Below are 23,129 nucleotides of genomic sequence, written 5' to 3'. Positions count from 1 at the left end.
ACTGTGTCTACACGATAGTAAATGTTTTTGGTTACATAGCCTTTGCTTTTAATGTTTTTCCTACATATTCGTTTGTTCAAATATTTTTCAGATGTCTTTCATATCCTTAACCTGGTGTTTCATCCCTGGAATGTGGTTATGAAGAGGATGGACATTGGCCTTCCTTTTTGGCAGTCTGAAAACTACAAAAGAAGATCCAAAATCTACTGTGAGCTTTGCAAAGGGAAAGAATAAGCTGTTCTTGAGGTCATATTATAATTGATCTACTCTACTTCAGGAAACCCAGGATTAAAGGAGGGGTAGAATTTAGCCAGATGAGTGGAAGGAGAGGAAAATTCTATGCTGCCCTTGAGTTTTGACAAGGATTCTCTGGAAGAAGAATCCTCTGTGCTTTGCATTCATGCATTTGACTGGGTTTCCACACCCGTGTGTTCTTTCATCTCTAGTAAGTTCAGATGGCAGATGAAAAGTGCCTATATCCTACCCAAAAAAATGAATGTGATTGCTTTTATTTAAATAAAATACAAAAGACAAATGGACATCATTAACACTACCACCACTTTAAGAAATAATGCAGCCATTATAAGTCCTAAAGGTAAAATGAAGTTAAACACAGTGAAGTTATAATTGATTTTCCCCATTCTAGAAGTCACCAGGATAGGAGCCCCCTCAGCTACTAGAATTCCCAAAACCTTGGTTAGGTTTGTGACCTGTTCCTGATCATTTGGGTCCACACCAAATGAAAGGTCTGAGAGGGAAAGAGAAAGATCGTGAGAGGAAATTACAAATGAGGGAACCTCTGGCAACATTAATAAAGCTTATCATACCACATTCATAATCTAGAAACACCCCTATGTAGCCCTGGGGTCTTTGAATATAGTGGGGTAAGAATGGGAAGGTAGAAAAGAGACTGAAATGGCCATCCTTACTGACACAGAGAAGTAGAAAAATGTCCTCAGAGTTGAGCAGCATATCATTCCTGCTTGTCCAGGACTCCTTGCAGAGCCCTATAACCCAGTCACCGGAGTTTCCCACATCCACCTCCCAGTAGTGCTTGCCAGCGGTGAAGGTCTGAGCACCCCATGTAGGCGTGTTCTCTGGACATGCTGCGTCCCAAGGCACATCTCGATCGACAGGACCGCATTGCAGACGTCTCAGGGCTTCAATCAGAGGCACGCAACCGTTTCTTATTTTCCCATCCAACGTAATATACACTTCAGGAAAATGAAAGCAATGAAGTCAGAGAACAGCGTTTCAAGTTCTGAAGAACATATAACTGCAGTGGTGTTGTGACAAATGTGTAGCAACCAAATCTCTGAAATGAAGCCAAACTGATTTGTTTCATTTGCTGGGAATGTTTCAACCCACCATGACTGGTTTCAAGGCGCCAGTCCTTTAATAATTGCTCCTAAAGTTCTGGAACTTGTAACAATTAGCTCCCACAAGTGTGGCAGTACTGGCTCGTTTCAGAATACCCTTTAATCACAGATGTTAGACACCCTGTGTTACCACACCCTTTTATACAGAGTGTGTCACTGGAAATACATAGAAAGAACAGGAAGGGCTTCTTATCTATCTAAAGAGCCAGGAAATCCCTAATTATACAACTGGAGGAAGGAAAACTTTGAGAATACATAAAGATATAGGATGTCCGACTCTGGCTTATTTTCACTACCTCACCAAAAATTTGGGAGTCCGTTCATAGATGTCAAGAAAATAGCAAAATGGCCCTTAAGTCATCTCATTAATCAATCATCACAAAATAAAAAAATAATCATAATAAATATATATTATATTTTATATGACATTGTTATTTTTAGTCCTAAACAGGGATCACATTGCCTAGGATATAAGGGTTTAACATTTAAAGAAGTAAAAATAAAATAAACCAAATATCTATATGTGCTCTTTTTTTGCAGTGATTTCTCTCAGAATTTCTAACGGAGTCACTGCTAAATCAGAATCCAACTCATCCCATCTCAGTCCAGCTTCTCCTTTGTCCGCTGGGCTCACCGTCAGTTGCATTTGTCTCAGGGAGTCCTCTACACAATGAATTATGGATTGTTTTCAAGCTTTTTGAAAGTCTTGTGATTTTTCATATACAAGCATTACCTTTAATATTCAGGTAAACATTTAAATAACAGCATTAAGGTGATTCTAAGAGTCTCAATATCCAGATATAATCTAAATATCCACAGCTAACTACAAGATGAAATACACTGAATGGATATGCATTTTTATAAGTCAAAGTGTTCTTTTTATTATTAACTCACTGCAAGTAGCTAAATAAAAAACTATGTGTCATATTTGATTATTTTTGACAGCCTTCAGTTAACTTTTCTGACTGATAATTAGCAATAAAATAAGTTAAAAGGGTTTGCATATGTTCTCTACAAAGAACAGACAGAGCGGTGAAGAGATATCATCAATGTGTTATCTATTCATGTAGTTTCCTATGTGATTTCCAATGTGATTGCCTTCACGCAGAGTGCTGCCTCTCACCTCGGAAGCTGTTAAGCCTTTCCAGCATCCCAGTGATGGTCCATGTACTGAGCTGTGGGTCCAAAGGCTGGGGGATATACAGCTGCATTAACTGACTCCTGTAAAGAGAAAGGCCCGCTTACTAATAGGCCCAAAGGTATCATTAGCAACCCACTGATGATGCTTCAACAGAATCCTCATAATTACCTTTAAAGGGTATGAATTTAACTGCTCAGATGGATGAACACTGCAGTTGCTATGATATTTTACAATCTACTTCCTTGCTCTTGGCATATCAAACCTAGTAGAATGTGCCGCCGCAATCAAAACTGTGTTTCCTTCCTTCTAGCTTCCCTAGAGGATCCACACAGCAATTCACATCTAATTCCTGAAATCTAACAGGCGGAAAATTGTTGGAACTTATCATTTAATACATATGAAAGCTCAGCACTATTGTATGTTCTTTCTTTATGAATTCTACCTCACTCCTTTTCTCAGCATCCTTCTACCTACTGTTTCTCTGAGCTTATCTGCCTTTCCCATGGATGACCAGGAATAATCCTTGGATAACTAGGATTTGGAAATTAGGGGCAGGAAAAATCGTCATCTCTTTGCAACTTCTACAGAAAGCCTTGCAATAGAAACTGCGCTCCTCTCCACCATACGGTCACCAAAGGGTAGACTATATAAAACCTGGCAGACTATTAGAGAAGGAAGGAATAAATACAGAGAGAAAGATACTTCGTATTGAAAGGGAGGGTTCATCTTAGCAGAAATAGCCTGATCACTGTCACAATTATCATGATTTGAATAGAGGAGCAAACTTACCTTTTCATTGTGTCTTCCACACCCTGTAAAGAAAAAGAGAGGGAGGCTTAGTTTTCAGCACAAACTCTCCTCTTAAGTCTAGTTTCAGGATATGAGATTATACTGAAAAATTCATTATTTCCAGTTTTCTTCCTTAGATTAAAATCATTTGTCATTTCCCTTCTCCTTATAAATATGAAATCCAATCTCACATTTACATTAACTGACAAGATCATAATCTTAATAAAATTGAAAGTCAAACGTTCTTAGGGTGCATGAATGACTGTTCTTTGTCCTGATATACAGAAGTATTCACAGGGGTTTCCCCAAAGTTCTTTGGTGTGTGGACTCCAAATCTGCTGCTGCTGCTGCTGCTAAGTTGCTTCAGACGTGTCCGACTCTGTGCGACCCCATAGATGGCAGCCCACTAGGCTCCTCTGTCCCTGGGATTCTCCAGGCAAGAATACTGGAGTGGGTTGCCATTTCCTTCTCCAAAGCATGAAAGTGAAAAGTGAAAGCGAAGTCACTCAGTCATGCCCGACTCTTAGCAACACCATGGACTGCAGCCTACCAGGCTCCTCCATCCATGGGATTTTCCAGGCAAGAGTACTGGAGTGGGGTGCCATTGCCTTCTCTGAATCTAGAACTTCAAAATAGAAAGGATGAATGCATCCTATGGTTACACATGTTACACATATTATCAAGTGCAAATATAAAGTTAACTTATCTGTTCAACACAGTCATCCCTCATTATATGAAGGGAATTCATTCTAAGAACCCCCTTGGATACTAAAATCCATCGGGTGTTCAAATTTTTATATACAATGGCACAGTATATCTGTATAATATACACACATTTTCCTGTATACTTTAAGCATCTCTAGATTACTTAAAGGCTTCCCAGGTGGCTCAGTGGTAAAAAGTGCACCTGCCCAGCTGGAGACAAGGGTTAGATCTCTGAGTTGAAGATCCCCTGGGGAAAGAAATAGCAACCCACTCCAGGATTCTCCAGGAGATAGTGAAAGACAGGGAAGCCTGGCGTGCTGCCATCCACAGGGTTGCAAAGAGTCAGATACAACTTAACAACTGAACAATGAACAACCAGTATTCTTGCCTGAAAAGTCGCATGTACGGAGAAGCCAGGCAGGCTATATATGGGGTCGCAAAGAGTTGGACACGACTTAGTGACTAAATAACAAGATTACTTATGAGATCTAATATAATGTAAATTCTATGTAAATCATTGTCAGCATTGGCAAATTGAAGTTTTTCTTTTTTGAAATTTCTGAATTTTCTTAAAAAATATTTTCCATTGGTGGTTTGTTGAGTCCCTAGATGCAAAACCTGTAGAGAGTTGGAAGGGCAACTGTATGGTAGAAGGATATAAGAAGGTTTGGGAGATTTTTTTTTTTCTGGCTCTGTTACTTGAATCTTGCCACATAGCCCTCCTTCTTCCATAGAAGGCAAAACTGATGTTTTGTCTCCAGGTTATACTGGAGGAACAAAACCTACCATCACAGAGGTAGAAGAGTCAGAATCTGGACTTTGGAGTCAGAAAAATAATGGAAGTCAAAGAAGATATAATGTCAAATGATACAAGTGTTTTCCAAGCAGGTTGGTGTTCTGCAGCCAACATCCGTCCTTAGTCCTTACCTGGAGCATGTCCACATCTGCTTTAAGGCACATTTCCTTCAGTTCCTCATATGTTTTTCTCAGGAGTTTCCCCATATGAATCATTCTGGCTACATTTCTATTGAGTCGCTGAAAAATAACTGTGCCTTCAATTGCCAACATCTCTAAATGTTTTTGCTTTTCTTCCTGGAGATACTGACACACTTTAGGGTATTCAGCTCGTATCATCACCAGTCGTAGATTTATAAAACCCTGCAGTGACATTGGATGAATTAGATCATGTATTTGGATGGGATTTTATTCTTCCCTTATTATCTGTTGTCTATGTGTTGTATATAGAATGCTTGTCTTCGTTCATTTGGACTACTAACAAAAGTACTAAAGACTGAGTGCTTATTAATAACCGAAATTTACTTCTCACTGTTCAGTAAGGTAAGAAATACAAAATTAGTGCCAGCAGGTTTGGTGTACAGTGAGAGCCCACCTCTTAAATAGGCATCTTTTTTTTTTTTTTTTTTGCTTAATAATAATTAAAATATACTCCACTTTACAAAGCACATTCACATACTTGGTTTTCATTTTTTACCATATGCATGTATTTTTTTGTTGAAGTATTATTGATTTTCAATATTGTGTTAGTTTCAGATATACTGTAAAGTGATTCAGTTATCCATATACATGTGTATAGCTAATTCTTTTTTCCAATTCTTTTTCACTATAGGTTATTACAAGATACTGATTATAGTTCCCTGCTGAGTGCTGAAGAGTTGATGCTTTTGAATTGTGGTGTTGGAGAAGACTCTTGAGAGTCCCTTGGACAGCAAGGAGATCCAACCAGGCAATCCTGAAGGAAATCATCTCTGAATATTCATTGGAAGGGCTGATGCTGAAGCTCCAATAATTTGATCATCTAATACAAAGAGCCAACTCATTAGAAAAGACCCTGATGCTGGGAAAGATTGAAGGTGGAAGGAGAAAGGGACGATGGGATGAGATGGATGTGAGTTTGAGCAAGTTCTGGGAGTTGGTGATGGACAGGGAAGCCTGGTGTGCTGCAGTCTGTGGGGTCGCAAAGAGTTGGACACAACTGAGCAACTGAACTGAACTGATAGCTCCCTGTGCTATAAAGTAGGTCCTTGTTGTTTATCTATTTTTATGTAGAATAGTGTATATATGTTAATCCTAAATTCCTAATTTATCCCTCCCCTCACCTTCCCCTTTGATAACCATAGGCTTGTTTTCTGTGACTATTGGCCTATTTCTGATCTGTAAATAAGTGTAATTGTATCATTCTTTTAGATTCCACACGTGATATCATATGATATTTGCCTTTCTCTGATTACTTCCCTTGGTATGATAATCTCTAGGTCCATTCATGCTACTGCAAAGGGCATTATTTCATTCTTTTTATGGCTGAGCAGTACTTCATTGTATAAATATACTACATTTTCTTCATCAACTCATCTGTCAACGAACATTTAGGTTTCTTCTATGCCTTGGCTAAATAGCCATCCTCTGGTTTTGTCCTCACATGGCAGAAGGGGCAAGTCTCTACTAAGCTTCTTTCTTTTTTAGGGCTTCTTTTATAAGAATCCCATTAATAAGGATTCTTTCCTAATGACCTAATCACTTTCCAAAGGCCAAACCTCCTAACACTATCATTTTGGGGGTTAGAATTTCAACATTTGAACTATGGGGGACCCAGACTTTCAGACCATAGCTTCTGTCTTCTGTGCTCCAGAAGGATGTGTTCTCAGAGACCTTCTGGCTCACTCCCTTTGATCCTTTTAGATCTCTACCCAGATGTAACCTTCATGATGGGTATTCTCTGGCCAGCATACATCCCCCAAACCTGTACTATTTATATATATCCCTGCTTTAATTTTCTTCCAAGAACTTTACAAATGTGATGTATTATAAATGTTATTCTTCTTTATTTGTTGTATGACTTCTTTTACAAGATTATATCCTACTGAAGTCATTGATTTGTTTCTTTTTGTCCATTTCCGTATCTCTCTGTGGACCTATAACAGTGAGCAACATATCACATGCCCTCCTATGAAAGAATGGTTCATTAGGAAAACCATCTTAAATGATCAGGGTAATTTTGTTATTGTCCTGCAGTATTTTTACAGCACTATGTACAGATTTCTCTTTAATGAAATATTCTGTAATATAGCCTGCTGATGTATCTTCTTTAGAAGTCATTGAGTTCTTTGAAAATGAAAATGTAGTTCAACTTCTTTAGTTTCAGGCTCTCCATTCATAAATGTGAACCAATGAATAATAAAACCCCAAATCCTTAGCTAGGCATCTTGCCGTGGCTATAATTACATTGCCAGCCATATCTCTCACTGCCTGCCTCGTACCGTATGTACTAATTAATAGGAGCTATCTACATGCCCCAGATAATTCTATGATTTTTTCTCATATTTAGCTTTCTTGTCCCTTAGATCTCTGTGTTATGAATTTACAGGTTCTACTAAAACATTAGCTTCAGGGTGATTTTTATTTTTTTGAGAAGCTTTACATTCAAAGTTTATTAAACTCCTACAGAACTGTTTTTTTACCTTCATCCGAGTGACCCTTGCATTTTGTTTTGTGATACTGCATTTTCTTGTCTCTGCTGAAGTATTAGTGGTAGATATTGCTTTATCAAGATAATCAGGAAAAATCTTTTATTTACCTATTGGGGTCATTCAACATGAAATCCTACATTGAAGGTCATGTTTTTCCATATGCAGCTCTCTTTGATCACCCTCTCAGGGGACATTATGATTTAATTCAAGTTCTTCCACTGTAAGTTACCAGGTTATTTGTTCCAAACTGGCTCCAAGGGATTCAGGGTCTGCGGCTTACCTCCCATGCTCTGAATGTGTTGGTCACTTTTTTTATATTTCGTTGATTTTCCTGTTTCTTTTTCCAAATAGACTTCATTTGCATCAGAAGGTGCTCCTGCAAAATAACTATTATTTGTAGCACTAGAATAGCAAAGTTAGTATATTTCAGATATTTTAAAGAAGATATAAGGGGATGAACATGGGACAAACAGTAAAAAGAGCAGATATGTCAGTAATTTTCCTTTGGAATACTATCTCCTAAATCTGGGGAGATCAAACAAAGATGGAATGTCTAAATTTGAAAAAATGTAATCCATTATCTGAGGAATCTAGCATTGAATTTATAATAACCTGGTCAGTTTTCAGAAGTGAATCTTGCTTTTGTTTCTGGGTTTGTTTGTTTTTTTTTTTTTTTTTCATGTTACACATTTTTTTAAGTCAACATGAACAAATTCCTAGAAAGACACAAATTACCAAAATTAACTCAAGAAGAAATGGAAAATGTGAACAGGCCTGTATGTAGTAGAGAGAGTGAATCGATAATGAAAAATTTTCCAACAATGAGAAGCCAAGAACCAGATGGTTTCACTGATGAAATGCACCAATCATTTAAAGAAGAATCAATACTAATCTTTCTCCAACTCTTCTAAAATAATGGAAGAGGAAGGAATACCTTTTAATTCATTCTGTGAGGTCTCTTGCTTTATATTTAATTGTGAAATATTAGCCCTCAGTTTTCCTGTGGCACTGTTAGAAAATGTTGGCCAGTGTTTCTAAATCTGCTATAATTAGAACAGGACCATTATAATCATGTTTGTGGTAGCCAATGACTTTTACTGAAACTAGATATTTATCTTCCACACTGTGTGCACGCTTAGTGGCTCAGTTGTATCTGACTCTCTGCGACGCCATGGACTGTAGCCCACCAGGTTCCTCTGTCCATGGGATTCTCCGGGCAAGAATATTAGATTGGGTAGCTATTCCCTTCTCCAGGGGATCTTCCTGACCCAGGGATCAACCCCACGTCTCCTGTATTGCAGGCAGATTCTTAACTGTCTGAGCCACCAGGGAAGCCCATCTACCACATTACTTCTGAAGTACCAGCATCCTAATCCTCATCAATTTCATCATCATTCCTCTCTTTCAGCTCAACAGAATTTAAACATCAGGAAAGCAAGGATGATATCTAGTTTCTTCACTGCTTTATCTCTAGATTTCAGAATAGTGCCTGGCACATGGTGTTCAAAAATTGTATTTGTTAATAGCATAAAGTGATAATGGTTGTTAACCAATGTATTTTCCTCAGTGCTTATCAGATACAGGGTCTTCCACATTTTAAAGTTCAGTCAGAGATATTACTTACCCTGTAGTGCTCTGCAACCTGCATTACTGAATAGTGTTCATGAGTGGCATGCCCTGTGGAACGAGAGCAGAACAAGCACAGCAGGCTCTTGTCAGCTTCACAGAAGTAGAGCTTTATCACTTGGTGTGTCCTACACATCTGCTTGGCAGAGCCAGGTAACTGGCAGATAACTGAGTTTCCGGTGGAACGAATATGTTTCTTAGCAAGAATAGTGCTTTTGAGGTCCATTTTTGGAGATGCCGCCTTGCACACAGGACAGCAAGTAACTGTTGGGGCATCTTCCCACAAGAGACAGAGGCAGGGAGTACAGAATCGGTGCCCACACCTAATGGTGGCAGGGTCTGTGAACGTGTCCTTGCAGATGGAGCAGATGATCTCAGTGGGGAGACACTGTGCGGAAGCAGATGCCATGTTTCTAAGAAAACAAAAAGGAAGGACTTTCTTGACTTTCAGCATGTGAGCTGAGCTTAAGCTTTCTCTCGCCAATACACATATGTCCTATAGGAGGACAGCCCATGTTTTGAGGATGGTGAAGAAAAGAGAGTCCTATAGACCAGTAAAATGTGTTATTATTTTCCACCATTGGCCTCCAGCACTACTTCTCAGTTCCCTATTAGAAATCCAGTATTTTCCACATATATTATCTCTTTTTCAAAGACAAAGAATCAGAGGTTCTGGGATCATTCATAGGTAGCTAATCATATTGTGTCCGAAACTATCACAATTTTCCCCTTTTTTACTCTCTCTGATTGGTTAACACAAGGTATTTGTTCAAATCCTGGCCAATGAAATAAGACGCTAAAATTCCTAGGACAATTCTAGAAAAAATTTTCTTGTTCCAGAAGAGATGCACAGAATTAATGGATGGCTTTTTCTGTTTCTGGTCATTTTCCAGATATAATGCCCACTTGCATAGCCATTTTGTGATCACAGAATGAGTTGGCCTGAGGAGAAAAGCCAATAGTCTAAGGATAACAAAAACAGAAAGAAATGGTTTTTAACAATGGCATTGAACAATAGTTAACTAATTCTGAAGAAGCCAATTCCCAACTAAATTAACACAAATCTCTAGACTTAAAATCCTAGCAGAAGAAAGTTTGTGTTTACCACCACATACAAAAAGAACTTTGCACAGGATCTACTGCCATATACATGTCGGGGGTTCAACAAAAATCATGCAGCATATCATAAGGCAAGAAAAATTTAGTCTAAACAGACAAAGCAGTCATCAAAACCAGACTTAGATATAAAACAGATATTAGAACTATTAAGATAACTAAGATAGTAACGATGACCCTATATGCAAGACAGCAAAAGAGACGCAGATGTAAAGAACAGACTTTTGGACTCTGTGGGAGAAAGCGAGGGTGGGATGATTTGAGAGAATAGTATTGAAACATGCATATTATCATATGTGAAACAGATCACCAGTCCAGGTTCTGTGCATGAGACAGGGTGCTCAGGGCTGGTGCACTGGGATGACCCTGAGGGGTGGGATGAGGAGGGAGGTGGGAGGGGGGTTCAGGATGGGGAACACATGTACACCCATGGCTGACTCATGTCAATGTATGGCAAAAACCCTACAATACTGTAAAGTAATTAGCCTTCAGTTAAAATAAATTAATTAATTTAAATAATAATAACTATGATTAGTATGTTAAAGACTTTTATTAAAAAAATGTTGACAACATGCAAGATAGGTAATTTCAGGAAACAGATGAAAAGTATAAGATAAGCAGATAGGCTAGATATAACATATGCAGAGAATTTTATGTTTGGGTTCAGAAGTAGGTACAAGTAAGAAAATTACCAGTGAGCATGGGAGTATGTCAGTGTAAAATACAAAAACTAAACACAAAAAGGAAAAACAAAGAATAAAAAATTACAACAGAGCAGAGCATCAAAGAGCAGTAAGACAACATTAAATGTTGTTTAACATTGTTTAACATCTGTGTGATTAGATTTCCAGAAAGAAAATGAAGATATAATAGGGCAAAGTGAAGTGAAAGTCACTTAGTCATGTCCAACTCTTTGCAGGCCCATGGACTATACAGTCCATGGAATTCTTCAGGCCAGAATACTGGAGTGGGTAGCCTTTCCCTTTCTCCAGGGAATCTTCCCAACTCAGGGATCGAACCCCAGTCTCCCACACTGCAGGCAGATTCTTTACCAGCTGAGCCACCAGGGAAACCCAACAGGGCAAAAGAAGCATTTAAAGAAATAATTTTAGAGGCTCTTCCAAAATTAGTGACAGACAGCATAAAAGAGATCTGTGATATTCAGAGAATATCAGACAGAAAAATACAAAACGAATAAGCAAACAAAAACACAACTAGGCAAGTTACATTAAAACTAAATAAAAACAAATAACAAAGAGAAATTCTTTCTTTCCTTCTTTTTTTTTACAAAGATAAATTCATTAAGGGAGTCACAGAAATAGGAAAAATAAAGATTATGCACAGAAAAATAAAGATAAAAATTAGAGCAGAAACCATGCAGGCAAGAAAACAATTAAGTGACATCTTTAGATTGCTGAGAGAAAACAACTATTAACCCAAAATTCTCATATGTAGTGAAAATATACTTCAAAAGTAAAATATTATAATTTTTCAAAAAGAAGAAAGAAAACTTGAGGGAATTCAGTTTTATCAGGTCTAATCTATAAGAAAGAGATAAAGAAGCTCTTCATTTAAAAGCATATGTTGTGCTAAGAAGAAAATTGATCTACTCACAAAAAATAAGTGATACTGGAAATTGAATAAAGGCAAAACATAAGCTCTTATATTTTTCTTTAACTCACTATTTTTTTTTAATTTTTTTTAAACTTTACAATATTGTATTGGTTTTGCCATATATCAACTATTTAAAGCAATAGCTTAACAATGAACCATGTGTTTATGAAACTTATGACAAAAATGACACAAGAAATAGAAAAGAGGAATTGGAAATATTATAAGGATTTTACATTAAATGAAAAGCAATATAGTATTACTGAAAGTGGACAAAGATTATTTAAAGAGGTATATTTTGAACGGGGCTTCCCTGGTGGCTGAGTGGTAAAGAAACCGTCTGCAATGCAGGAGATGCAGGTTTGATCCTTGGGTCAGGAAAATTCCCTGAAGAAAGAAATGGCAACCCGTTCCATATTCTTGCCTGGGAAATTGCATGGACAGAGGAGCCCGGCAGGCTATAGTCCTTGGGGTCGCAAAAGAGTCGGACACGAGCTAGTGACTAAACAACAAGAACATTTTAAGCTAACTATGTATATTCATAGATGATAAAGCTATGAGTGTAGAAAATCCCAAAGAATCTTGTCGGGAGCTGCGTTAGGCATTACTGACAAAATGGAGGCATGGCCCCAGACCCCTCTCCTCATTCCGCAGGCACGGATCCCGGGATGAAGGAGTTAGGCCTTGTAATTCTGACTTGTCTTTTCTTCTCCTCAGCTGAGTTGACTGAAAAGGAATATTAAGGTGCTTATTGTTCTTGAGAGGAGCGTAAGAAGGCACAAAAGCCTTCTGTAGCTGTGCTCAGAAAATAATTCATAAAGTTAATCACTGACATTTGTTCAAGGACTTTTACAAAAGAGTGTTCCAGGATGAGCACAGAGGCCATAGCTTGAGGCCATGGGAGGGATTGCTATCTGAAGCTTATTTGTGAGGAGAATGTTTATGACAAAGGAGTTTACTGAATTTAGGGCTTAGAAATAATTAAAACAGAAGTTAAAGATTTAAGGAATGTTGTAAAGTTAGCATATTTTACTATAGCTTATAGAAGTTAGGAATTTTTAGAGATGCTATAGCTAGAAGCCTTTTTAAGAGATAGTGAGCTCAGGATGTTAGGGGCAAACAGGATTTAGGAAGATAAGTAGTAAACTGAGGAATGTAGCATGAGTTACAATGTAATCACAAGTTAACTACAGGACACATTAGAAGAGGTAGATAATAGATGATAAGGCTGATTCCCAGAGAATCACTAAAGCAGGAACTCTGTTTGAAGAGCAACAATGATTTATGGAGATAATAAATCTGGGAGAGGAGGGACTGAAAATGTCAAACCTCTGGCCCAGTGTTTTTGTAAAAATATAAAAGAGAATCTTAAACTTGGAATAAACAGGCAGTCCACAGAAAAATGAGAGGCTGTCTCATTGCAGACACTGTCCATCTCTTCAGGTTGAATCCCTGGCTGCTGGAGTTGGACTCTGGCAGAATCTAATATAAAACATCCTGGAAGTAATAAGCAAATTTAGCAAGGTCAGAAAACAAAGGGCCAATATATAAAAATTGATTTTAATGCCACACACCTGTATGAAAATTTTGTATTTGAATTTCTTTAAACTTCACATTTATAATAACTTCAAATAATGAGTTAGTCAAATGCAATAAGTTCTAGAGATTTGATAAAAAAAAAAACATTGTACCTATAGTTAGTGATATTGTATTGTATCATTAAAAATGTGTTAAATGGGTAGATCTCATGTTAAGTGTTCTTATACTACAACTTAAAAAAAAGGGCAAAGGAAACTTTTGCAGGTAATATATTGATATGTTCATTATCTTGGTTTTGATGGAGGATTTGTAAGTGTATACATGTATCAAAAGACTGTCAAATTGTACATTTTAAGTATGCAGAATTTATTTTTTGTCAATTATGTCTGAACACAATTATTAAATTTTAAGAAAATGAAGGTGGCGCAAGTGGTAAAGAACGTGCCTGCCAATGCGGGAGACATAAAAGATGCAGGTTCAATCCCTGGGTCAGGAAGATCCCCTAGAGGAGCGCATGGCAACCTATTTTAGTATGCTTGCCTGGAGAATCCCATGGTCAGAGAAGCCTGGGGGGCTACATCTGTAGGGTCACAAAGAGTTAGACACAAGTAAAGTGACTTGGCATATGTGCATGCCAAAAAAATGAAATAACTAGTTATAATTTTAATAAAATATCAATGGAAGAAAAGAATTAAGATCTAGATAAATGGAGAATTATGTTTATACACTGGACAATTTAATACTGTTAAAATGGCAATCTTCTTCTATATGATATATAAATTTAACATAATCTCTGATAAAACTCTAGAAAAATTTTATAGGTATATACGAACTGGTTTTGAAATGTTTTATGGCATACCAAACAAATAGAATAGCCAAAACAATCCTAAGAAATAAAATCAGAATACTCACATTACTTGATTTTAAAAGTTAGTAGAATTCTATAGTACTAAAAACACACAGTATTGGGAAAAGGAAAGACATACTGATTATTAGAACGAAACTGAAAGTAGAGACCTGCAAAGATATAGTCAGCTGATTTTTTTTTTTTTTACAAGTGTTTAACTGTAGCCAGTATTCTTGAGCTTCCGTTGTGGCTCAGCTGGTAAAGAATCTGCCTACAATATGGGAGACCTGGGTTCGATCCCTGGGTTGGGAAGATCCCCTGGAGAAGGGAAAGGCTACCCACTCCAGTATTCTGGCCTGGAGAACTCCATGGTATAGTCCATGGGGTCGCAAAGAGTTGGACACGACTGAGAGACTTTCACTTTAACTTTCATCAGCACTTCACTGGAGAAAGAATAGCCTTTATCCAGATAAAACACCAAAAGCACAATCCATGAAAGAAATTAACACACTATGCTCCTCTGTCCAGGGAATTCTCCAGGCAAGCATACTGGAGAGTGGGTTGCCATTCCCTTCTCCTGGGGATCTTCCTGATCCAGGGATCAAACCTGGGTCTCCTGTATTGCAGGCAGATTCTATTTCACTCCAAAGTATTTATCCAAATGAACTGAAAAGACTGACAAGACAAGATAAGACTTCTCTGGATCCACAAAGATTACAGAGATATCTCACTCTTCCTATTAAACCTGGAGCTGCTATGTAAACACAGTAGAAGTTTCTCCCCTAAGAGTCAATGGGGAGCCCTTCAGATTCTCTCCTGGCTTATTTAATCCTCAGCAAAACCTAACCATGAAGACATTGGGTCTAACTGAGAATTAAGGGACTGTATCCCAAAGAAGCTGGGATAATTATCCAGTGTGCACTGGCAGAGATTGTGAGAGTTCCCTTAGGACTAGATTTTGAAATACTTGATCAAAGGGCTGGGACATAAAACAGGATAAGAGAGAGTTTACTGGATGGGGACACTTCCTCAGGATACAGAATATAATAGTTTGACAAGGACATTAGAAGATGGGGCACATTTGATGCTTGCAGGCTCCTACAACCCTAGGAAAATGATGGCCCATGCTTAACAATGAAATGCAAGAACTGCTGTGTAAGATGGGACTGGACAGGATTAAAAAGCCAAAGGGCATTTTCATGTTAAAGTGAATATGTTATGAAATCAGAAGATCAATCACAGCATTGTGTTTATCAATAAAGCCACACTATCCACCAAGATTATCACAAATGTGCTGCCGAGAGAGATATAGCATCAGAATGCAGTTCAATGGTAGCTGTCCTCTCCAGGATTAGGACAGTGATAAAGAGTGTTTAGGTAGCTTGGCTACTGATCTCAATCAGATGATAGGATGTTTAACTACCAGGTGCCAGCAGACTGAATCTGTGTAATGACTAGCAAGGGTTGAGCAGGAACCAAGATGACTTGACCCACATGGAATTGCAGAGATAGTTAATAAAATGAATAGCACCCCCAGGGGCAGAATAGATACAAGAGAAGCCAATAATACTGCTGTAAGATATGAACAGAAGAAGGCAAGAAAGTATTATCAAGAGGCAGAGGGGTTTTTTCTCTAGTTAATGATCCTTCTTTCCAGACTTCCCTTATTTTCAGACTTAGAGCTCCTTGATTGACAAGGTGACCACATCCCTTGGAATAAGTTCTCTGTGACATCATGAAAAGTATGTACTGTAGAGATTACCCAGTCCTTATCCAAAGGGACCTATGGTCAATAACCAAAGTGACTTAGGAAAATGACTTAGGAAAATGCATTCAGTTTGACTTCAAACAAGGTAGGAGTTTTAATTGACACTTGAAGACCTGAAGCATAATCCTCATCTCATGTTAGACTAAAAACAAATGAGAATCATTTAACAAAAGCAGCTCTGGAAGACTCCCGAGTATCCTGAGTCTCTTGGGTCTATAGACTCACCTAATAGCATTCTCTTGGAAGCTGAATATGTACTGGACACAAAAGACCTCACTCACAAGTCTGGCAGATGACACTGTCTGGGTTACCTCTGCTGGGGCTGCTGCCCAGAATATCTTCACCTAATCACTCATGTAGCTTCATGGGCTTCCTCACAGCCTGGTAATTAGTTTCCTAGTTATTTCCATCCCAATATTGTCAGGAGGAATTGTGCAACACAACATATCTCACCTGTTATGGTCATAACCCTACCCAGATTCAAAGGGATGGAACACTTTGAATTGTGAGCAGTTTTGAAGTTACATTATAGGACAAGAATGGGAAATGGGATATTGTTGAATCTCTTTGGGGATGAAGAGGAGAGGAATAAATCTTGCTATACCTGCTCTTCCTGATAAGTTGACCTCAGGGATCTGGATCCAGAGAGTGAAGGCCCTGGATTCAATGAGTCTTTTATAGATCTACCTTTCAAGCTCCAGATTTCTATTAAATGGTTCTCTAGCTCTCTGGAAATTTGGTACAATAAATATTTTTAATGTGAGAGGGCCCTTTAAGGGTTTGGTGTCAACTGGACAATCACTCTGAATACAACATAGTAAAAGGCATATTGATACAGATATGCACAATTCTGAATGGGAGAGATGTTCGTTTCCTCACAGGGCACCAGGAACAGACTTGATAATTCCAGGCCAACGGAGTGAAGAAGGTCAGAACCTCTCTTCAGCAGGAAGCCCCTTCTGATGTCTCCATATTTCACTGAAAAGTCTCATCAGTATAGGTCTTGGGGCTTCCCTGGGAGCTTAGTGGTAAAAGAACCTGCCTGTCAATGTGGAAGACACATGTTCAGTCTCTGGCCCAAGAAGATCTCATATGCCGAGGAGCGACTAAGGCCAGGTGCCACAACTGTGGAAGCTGGGCTCTGGACCTGGGGAACAGCAACTCCTGAGCCCAAACGCTGAAACTACTGGAGCTCATGCTCAGCAGCAAAGGAAGCCACCACTCTAAGAAGCCATGCACTATAATGAAGACACAGCACAGACAGAAATAAGTAAATAAAATGATAAAAAATAAAAAGGCAGGCCTTGTGGACTTGTGTCCATGTGTGTCTTCCTGAGGAGAGGGTAGCATATCCAGCCTGTAGTAGACAGATGTTCAAAATCTGTAGCTGAGCCATCCCCTAGACCTTACCACTAAGTGCAGCCTGCAGAGCTTGAAACATGGCCCCATCTTTAGAAACTGCTCTGTTTGCACAGTCTCTGTGCCTCCCATACTCTGAAGGACAGTCAGGCAAGTTCTTCTGACCTCCCACTCTTCTGGACTCTGGAAATTTCTGATGCGGTCTCTGAGACATGGCATCTCTTTGCTAACATCTAGTGTCTGTACTGTCATTCTGCTGTGAAGGAATAGGCCCCGTCCTTGCCACACAGTTTTGAGTGTTCCTGTGTGTATCTCTACTCTGGGCCTACTGAATCAGGATGTCTGACAAAGCCACCCTGAAATCCTTTCCCTTCTCCTTCATTCTCTGTCTGGCCCAGATCTCAGCACAAAGCCACATTCCAGGGCTCTGCTCTTGCTGTTCGCTTTCGTAACATAAGGTGTGTTGATCATCAAAATATCCCAGAATGAAGAGTCAGGGCTGCCAGTTCTTCCCTGAGAACCAGCAATAAATATATAGGATCCTAAAGAGGAGGTGCGGAGAAGGCAATGGCACCCCACTCCAGTACTTTTGCCTAGAAAATCCCATGGAAGGAGGAGCCTGGTAGGCTGCAGTCCATGGGGTCGCTAGAGTCAGTCATGACTGAGCAACTTCATTTTCACTTTTCACTTTCATGCATTGGAGAAGGAAATGGCAACCTGCTCCAGTGTTCTTGCCTGGAGTATCCCAGGGACAGGGGAGCCTGGTGGGCTGCCGTCTATGGGGTCGCATAGAGTCGGACACGAATGAAGCGACTTAGCAGCAGCAGCAGCAAAGAGGAGGTGGCAAAAGGTGAAGCTTTCCAGAATGTTCAGTCTTTTTCCTATGATGTGACTTCAAGAAACTGGAGTGACGTTTCTCTTGTTTTGACTGATTCCACAAACGTGAGAAGGTCGTGACTTACAGGACAAGGGATTTGGGGTATTATATCATAGGAAGAGAGGAAGAAGAAAGTAACGTCCAACGGATCAGAGATGAGAGGGAAACAAGAGATACCAGGAGTAGAGAGGCACTTAGAGAAAGCAGTATGAAAAAAGAAAAGAAATGTAATTGTAGAGAAAATTGGATAACAGGGTTACGTGACCTTGTGGGCAGTTATAGAGAAAAAGTTCAAACAGTGCCTGGTCCAAAGTAAACTACCCTTGCTTTAATTGATGAACCCAAGAGAAAGATAACCCTTGGGCAATATCAGCAAAATTGTAGAGAATATGAGATACTGATAAAGGAGGCAACAGGCAAAATTTTCTGCACATTTCAAAACTATTCTTGGTGGTTAATGTTTAGTTGCTGAGTTGCGTCCAACTCTTTTGTGACGCCATGGGCTATAGCCCACCAGACTCCTCTGTCCATGGGATTTCGCAGGCAAGAATACTGGAGTGGGTAGCCATTTCCTTCTCCAATTCTTGGTGGTAGAAAACTCCCATTTCAAGAAGTTGGCATGAAGCTTCTGCAGTTTAACACCCAAAGTGAAAAAGACATTGGAGACCACTATGGTCTGTGGATAAGAGTACAGATCCTGAAGCTAAATTGCTGAGTTAGACCCGTTGTTCTCTAGACCCTGCCATCTTGAGACGATTCTGTATCTCCACTTGCAAAACAAACCAGGTACCTATTTGAAAGAGGGATAATTGGATCAGCATCTTGTAGAAGAGTTAATTTCTACTAATTATCAAGTAAAAATGACAACAAAAGAGAAAGGGAGCTCAGTCACGAGAAAGACAACAATGTAAGAATTGGAAGAAAAGTAGAGAGTCTTAAGGAAAAGCTAATAAAAATAAAGCAAAGAGAGAAAAGAAAAACCAAATTTGAGATGGTAGTTGATGAAAGGAAAACACCCTTGTCAAAAGGTAGCTGAGTTCAGGAAAAGCATTTAAAAGATTTTTGAAACTTTTAAAATTTATTATAGAAGAATGATGTAGGAAAACATATATCTATGTTTATAATCCAGGTTGGGGATTTCATTTGTTTTCCAAACTCAGGGTTCTAAGTTCCCTGTATTCAGGGACAATTGATGGACGATGGGTCTTATCAAACAAAAGGAAAGTTGAATTCTGATTGTGGGCTGAGTTGGGTCTTTGGGGAAAAAGAGGAACTTGTGCTATACTTGGTCACTCAATCGTGTCCAACTCTGTGAGCCCATGGACTATAGCCCACCAGGCTATTATTCTCCAGAGACAAGATTCCCCTCAAAGATGACAAAATCTTTTGGAAAAGTGGGAATATCAGACTTTCTTTTCTACCCTTCTCATGTGAATTTGTGCCTGCCACCAAACACTAACATTCAAGAATTTTTCAAAAATGCAGAGATTGCTGTGATTTGTGAGATACATTTTAAAACATTATTTAATCCCTAGAATATGTGCTTGGGTGTTCATTGGAAGGACTGATGTTGAAGCTGAAACTCCAATACTTTGGCCACCTGATGCAAAGAGCTGACTCATTTGAAAAGACCCTTATGCTGGGAAAGATTGAAGGCAGGAAGAGAAAGGGACGACAGAAGATGAGATGGTTGGATGGCATCACCGACTCAATGGACATGAGTTTGGGTGGACTCTGGGAGTTGATGATGGACAGGGAGGCCTGACATGCTGCGGTTCATGGGGTGGCAAAGAGTGGGACACGACTGAGCGACTGAACTGAAATGATATGTGCTCAGAATTTTTCCCAAAAAGGATATCAACCCTATAACTGATTTCACACCATGAGGATCTTTTCTATTTATCTTCCCCTCAATCCTTATTTCAATATTTATGAAAGCAACCTTACCAGTCCATCTCAATAAATTTTGCTGGCTAATTTTTTTTAATAAAACTTTCTCCAGTGAAACACAAAATTAAAATAAAGAAAATACTCATACCAAAAATATTAACAAATATTAACAAAATCACTAATAGATGCTAGTTATGTATTATGAGTTAAAGTAGTTTATTTTTGTTATTTGGTACTTTACAAATTTGCAAGTAGCAAAAATATTAGTGCAAGACTGTGTTAGGAAAGAGGATGTAGATGGCTGTCTCTGCAGTATCCACAGACCTTGGAATGAACTGTAATAAAGCCTCCTTTAATGGAAGCAAACTCAGAACCACCAAGGTATCCAGAAGGGAGTCTCCAGGTGCAGAGAGCAGCTCTCACCACAACTCCACTTCTTTGAAGATTTTCTGGATAACCCTCGAGGGGACCACAGGTGGGGTTTTTCCACATAATATGGTCCTGGTTTCATTTTTATTCAAACAAGGGTCAGAGAGGAGGCTGGAACTTTGATTACAGGCTTTCTTAAAGGCTCAATTAAAACTACAAGGAAAGACAAACACTAACCAAAAGCAAGGCAATCTTGTTTTATACAACTCACATTTCTCACCTTTCAGTTGGTGCTTCTCAAGGAACCTCTGTGGCCTGATTTTGTTTGTCCCCAACACCAGGGACTGATTCTCTGTCTTTGCCCGCTGTCCACATTCAGGAAGGTGAGGAGATGAGAGAGAGCAAAAGAAGCTCCCCTTCCCAGCTGTGCTGTTTCCCTTCTTAAAAGGGATGTTAGGCCCATTTGATGTTAATTGTCAAGGCCGACGTAGCCTAGTAGGTACATCAGAATCACCTGCAGGGCTTGGTAGACCACAGGCTGCTAGGCTTCAGCCACAACGATTCTTGATTCAGTAGGTCTGGGGTCACAGAGTTTGCACGTCTAGTGAGAGGCGAGTTTGCATATCTAATGAGAGGCGAGTTTGCATAGTTCACAAGGTGCTGTTTCCTGGACCATAATTTGAGAATCTCCGACTGAGACTATGTCTATTACAGGTGATACTTTTAGGTTGTACAGGAAGGATAGTTTATAAAGAATCTTATTGCCAAGCACAGGCTGGAAGCACACTGTGACCTTGCTGCTGCTGCTGACCTTGCTACTATCGCCTTTTATAGTCTGTGGTGGAAAGCATAAAGTGGCCGAAAATGCTGGCTCTTTCTCCTATATAGCTACAGGGCCTTGAGAGGAATGCAGGAGTACCACCATGCATCCTTAGCTTGCAGGGCCCAGAAAATCTAGCAACAAGGTACAGGCCTCTCGTCCAGGGGCCCAGGCAGCCCCACCTCTGGATCATTCCTTTCCCTATCCCAACTTCACAGGAAATATGTCCTTATTACATCAGTTCTCAAAGTGTGTTTTTGAGAATTGTGGGAGTCTGTGAGGTCAAAATTATATTTAAAATAATATTTAGAGAATATTTGTCCTGTGGCCTAGATGGCTTTATAAATGTTATTTTATAATTATTTTATAAAATTATTTAGTAATTAATTTTATAAAATTATTTAGTAAATAAATATTTAATTATTTTTAGGTTTAATTTCTAATATGGTGTGTGTGTGTGTGTGTGTGTGTTAGTCTCTGTTGTGTCTGACTCTTTGCAACCCCATGGACTGTAGCCCACCAGGCTCCTCTGTTCATGGAATTTTCCAGGCGAGAATACTGGAGTGGGTTGCTATTCCCTTCTCCAGGGGATATGGCATATTCTGATATTAAAAAAAAAAAAAAAAAGCCCAGTTAACAAAAAGCTTGTGGGACTGTACAATAATTTATTAGTTTAACTGAGGTGCAATGTATATACCATAAAATTCACCCACCAAATATGTACAGTTTAATGACTTCTAATAAATGTTTGTTAAGTTTATTTTATTCAACCATCATCACGTCCACTTCTAGTATACATCTGTCTTTCCAAAAGATCCCTCCTGATCTATCACAGTCAGTCCCTACTCCTATCCTCAGCTCCATGCAACCAGATACCTTTCTGTCTCTCTAGTTTTATTTTTTTAGAATCATCACATGTATGAAATCATATTACACATAGTTGCCGGGGTCCAGCCCCAGCTGATCCAGGGTATTCGAAGGAGAGACGGCGTAGGCGACCTATTTATTTGTTTATTTATCAAAGATGTAAAGAATAATAGAATGAGGATAGCTCAGTAGGAAAATTCAGTGGAGAAAAGAAGCTGAGTAGCTTGGTTTACGCGGAAAATCAATATAACCCATGACACCGGGTTAGCTCTGACCATGGAGGCCGCAGGTGCCCTCTCAAATAGCGGAAGGTGCCCCACCTTAGACATCTTCTCGAGTGCGTCTTAGAAGCCCAGGCAAATAAATGGTCACAGAGGATATCCGCGCTCCAGATGGAGACTCAGCTGGAAATTGAGGGGAAGAATGACATGGGGAGACCAAGCTTTGGTGAGCAAGGCCCGTAGCTTTATTTTCAACAGGGGTTTTTATATCCTAAGTTATACATAGAGGATAATAGGGGATGCAAAGTCAGCAGTCTTTGATCCTTATCAAAAACCAGGGTTTCTATCCTACAAATTTATCGTATACAAATGGTTTAGGTGATTTACATCATCTTCTGGCCAGAAGGCCTATTAACATTTTATGACTCTTGACAAAAACTTATCAACAAAGACTTATTTTCTCTAAGAATAATTATTTTAAGGTTTGGCGCCATCTTCCGAAGATAAAATTACATTCCTATAGGGCGGATGTGTAATGGGTTTACAACAAAGGAAAAAATTTATTACCTTAAGGGTCTAAAGTTACTAACACCAAGGCCACTACTTATTTTTTCTACATACCAACTATATTAATTAATACACATTCAAGGATACAATACAGGGGATGTGGAAACTTGGCAGCAAGCATTGGCTCATCAATGAAATCTTTTACTAGTTTTA

The 23,129-nt window shown here is 39.0% G+C and overlaps 1 protein-coding gene across 1 annotated transcript; it reads right to left on the bottom strand.

The window, feature by feature from the left end:
* Positions 1-494: 494 nt before the first annotated feature.
* Positions 495-20,919, bottom strand: TRIM77 (tripartite motif containing 77). Its single transcript, NM_001111262.2, is given in 7 exon segments — positions 495-1,214; positions 2,503-2,600; positions 3,310-3,332; positions 4,942-5,172; positions 7,780-7,875; positions 9,124-9,538; positions 20,782-20,919. Coding segments are annotated over 6 exon segments (1,353 nt in total). The 5' UTR covers positions 9,535-9,538; positions 20,782-20,919; the 3' UTR covers positions 495-720.
* Positions 20,920-23,129: the final 2,210 nt, after the last annotated feature.

The sequence above is a fragment of the Bos taurus genome, chromosome 29 (genome assembly GCF_002263795.3).
Source record: "Bos taurus isolate L1 Dominette 01449 registration number 42190680 breed Hereford chromosome 29, ARS-UCD2.0, whole genome shotgun sequence".
Classification (NCBI taxonomy): Eukaryota; Metazoa; Chordata; class Mammalia; order Artiodactyla; family Bovidae; genus Bos; species Bos taurus.
The sequence above is the reverse complement of the archived record's forward strand: the minus strand, read 5'-3'. Positions and strand labels throughout refer to the sequence as shown.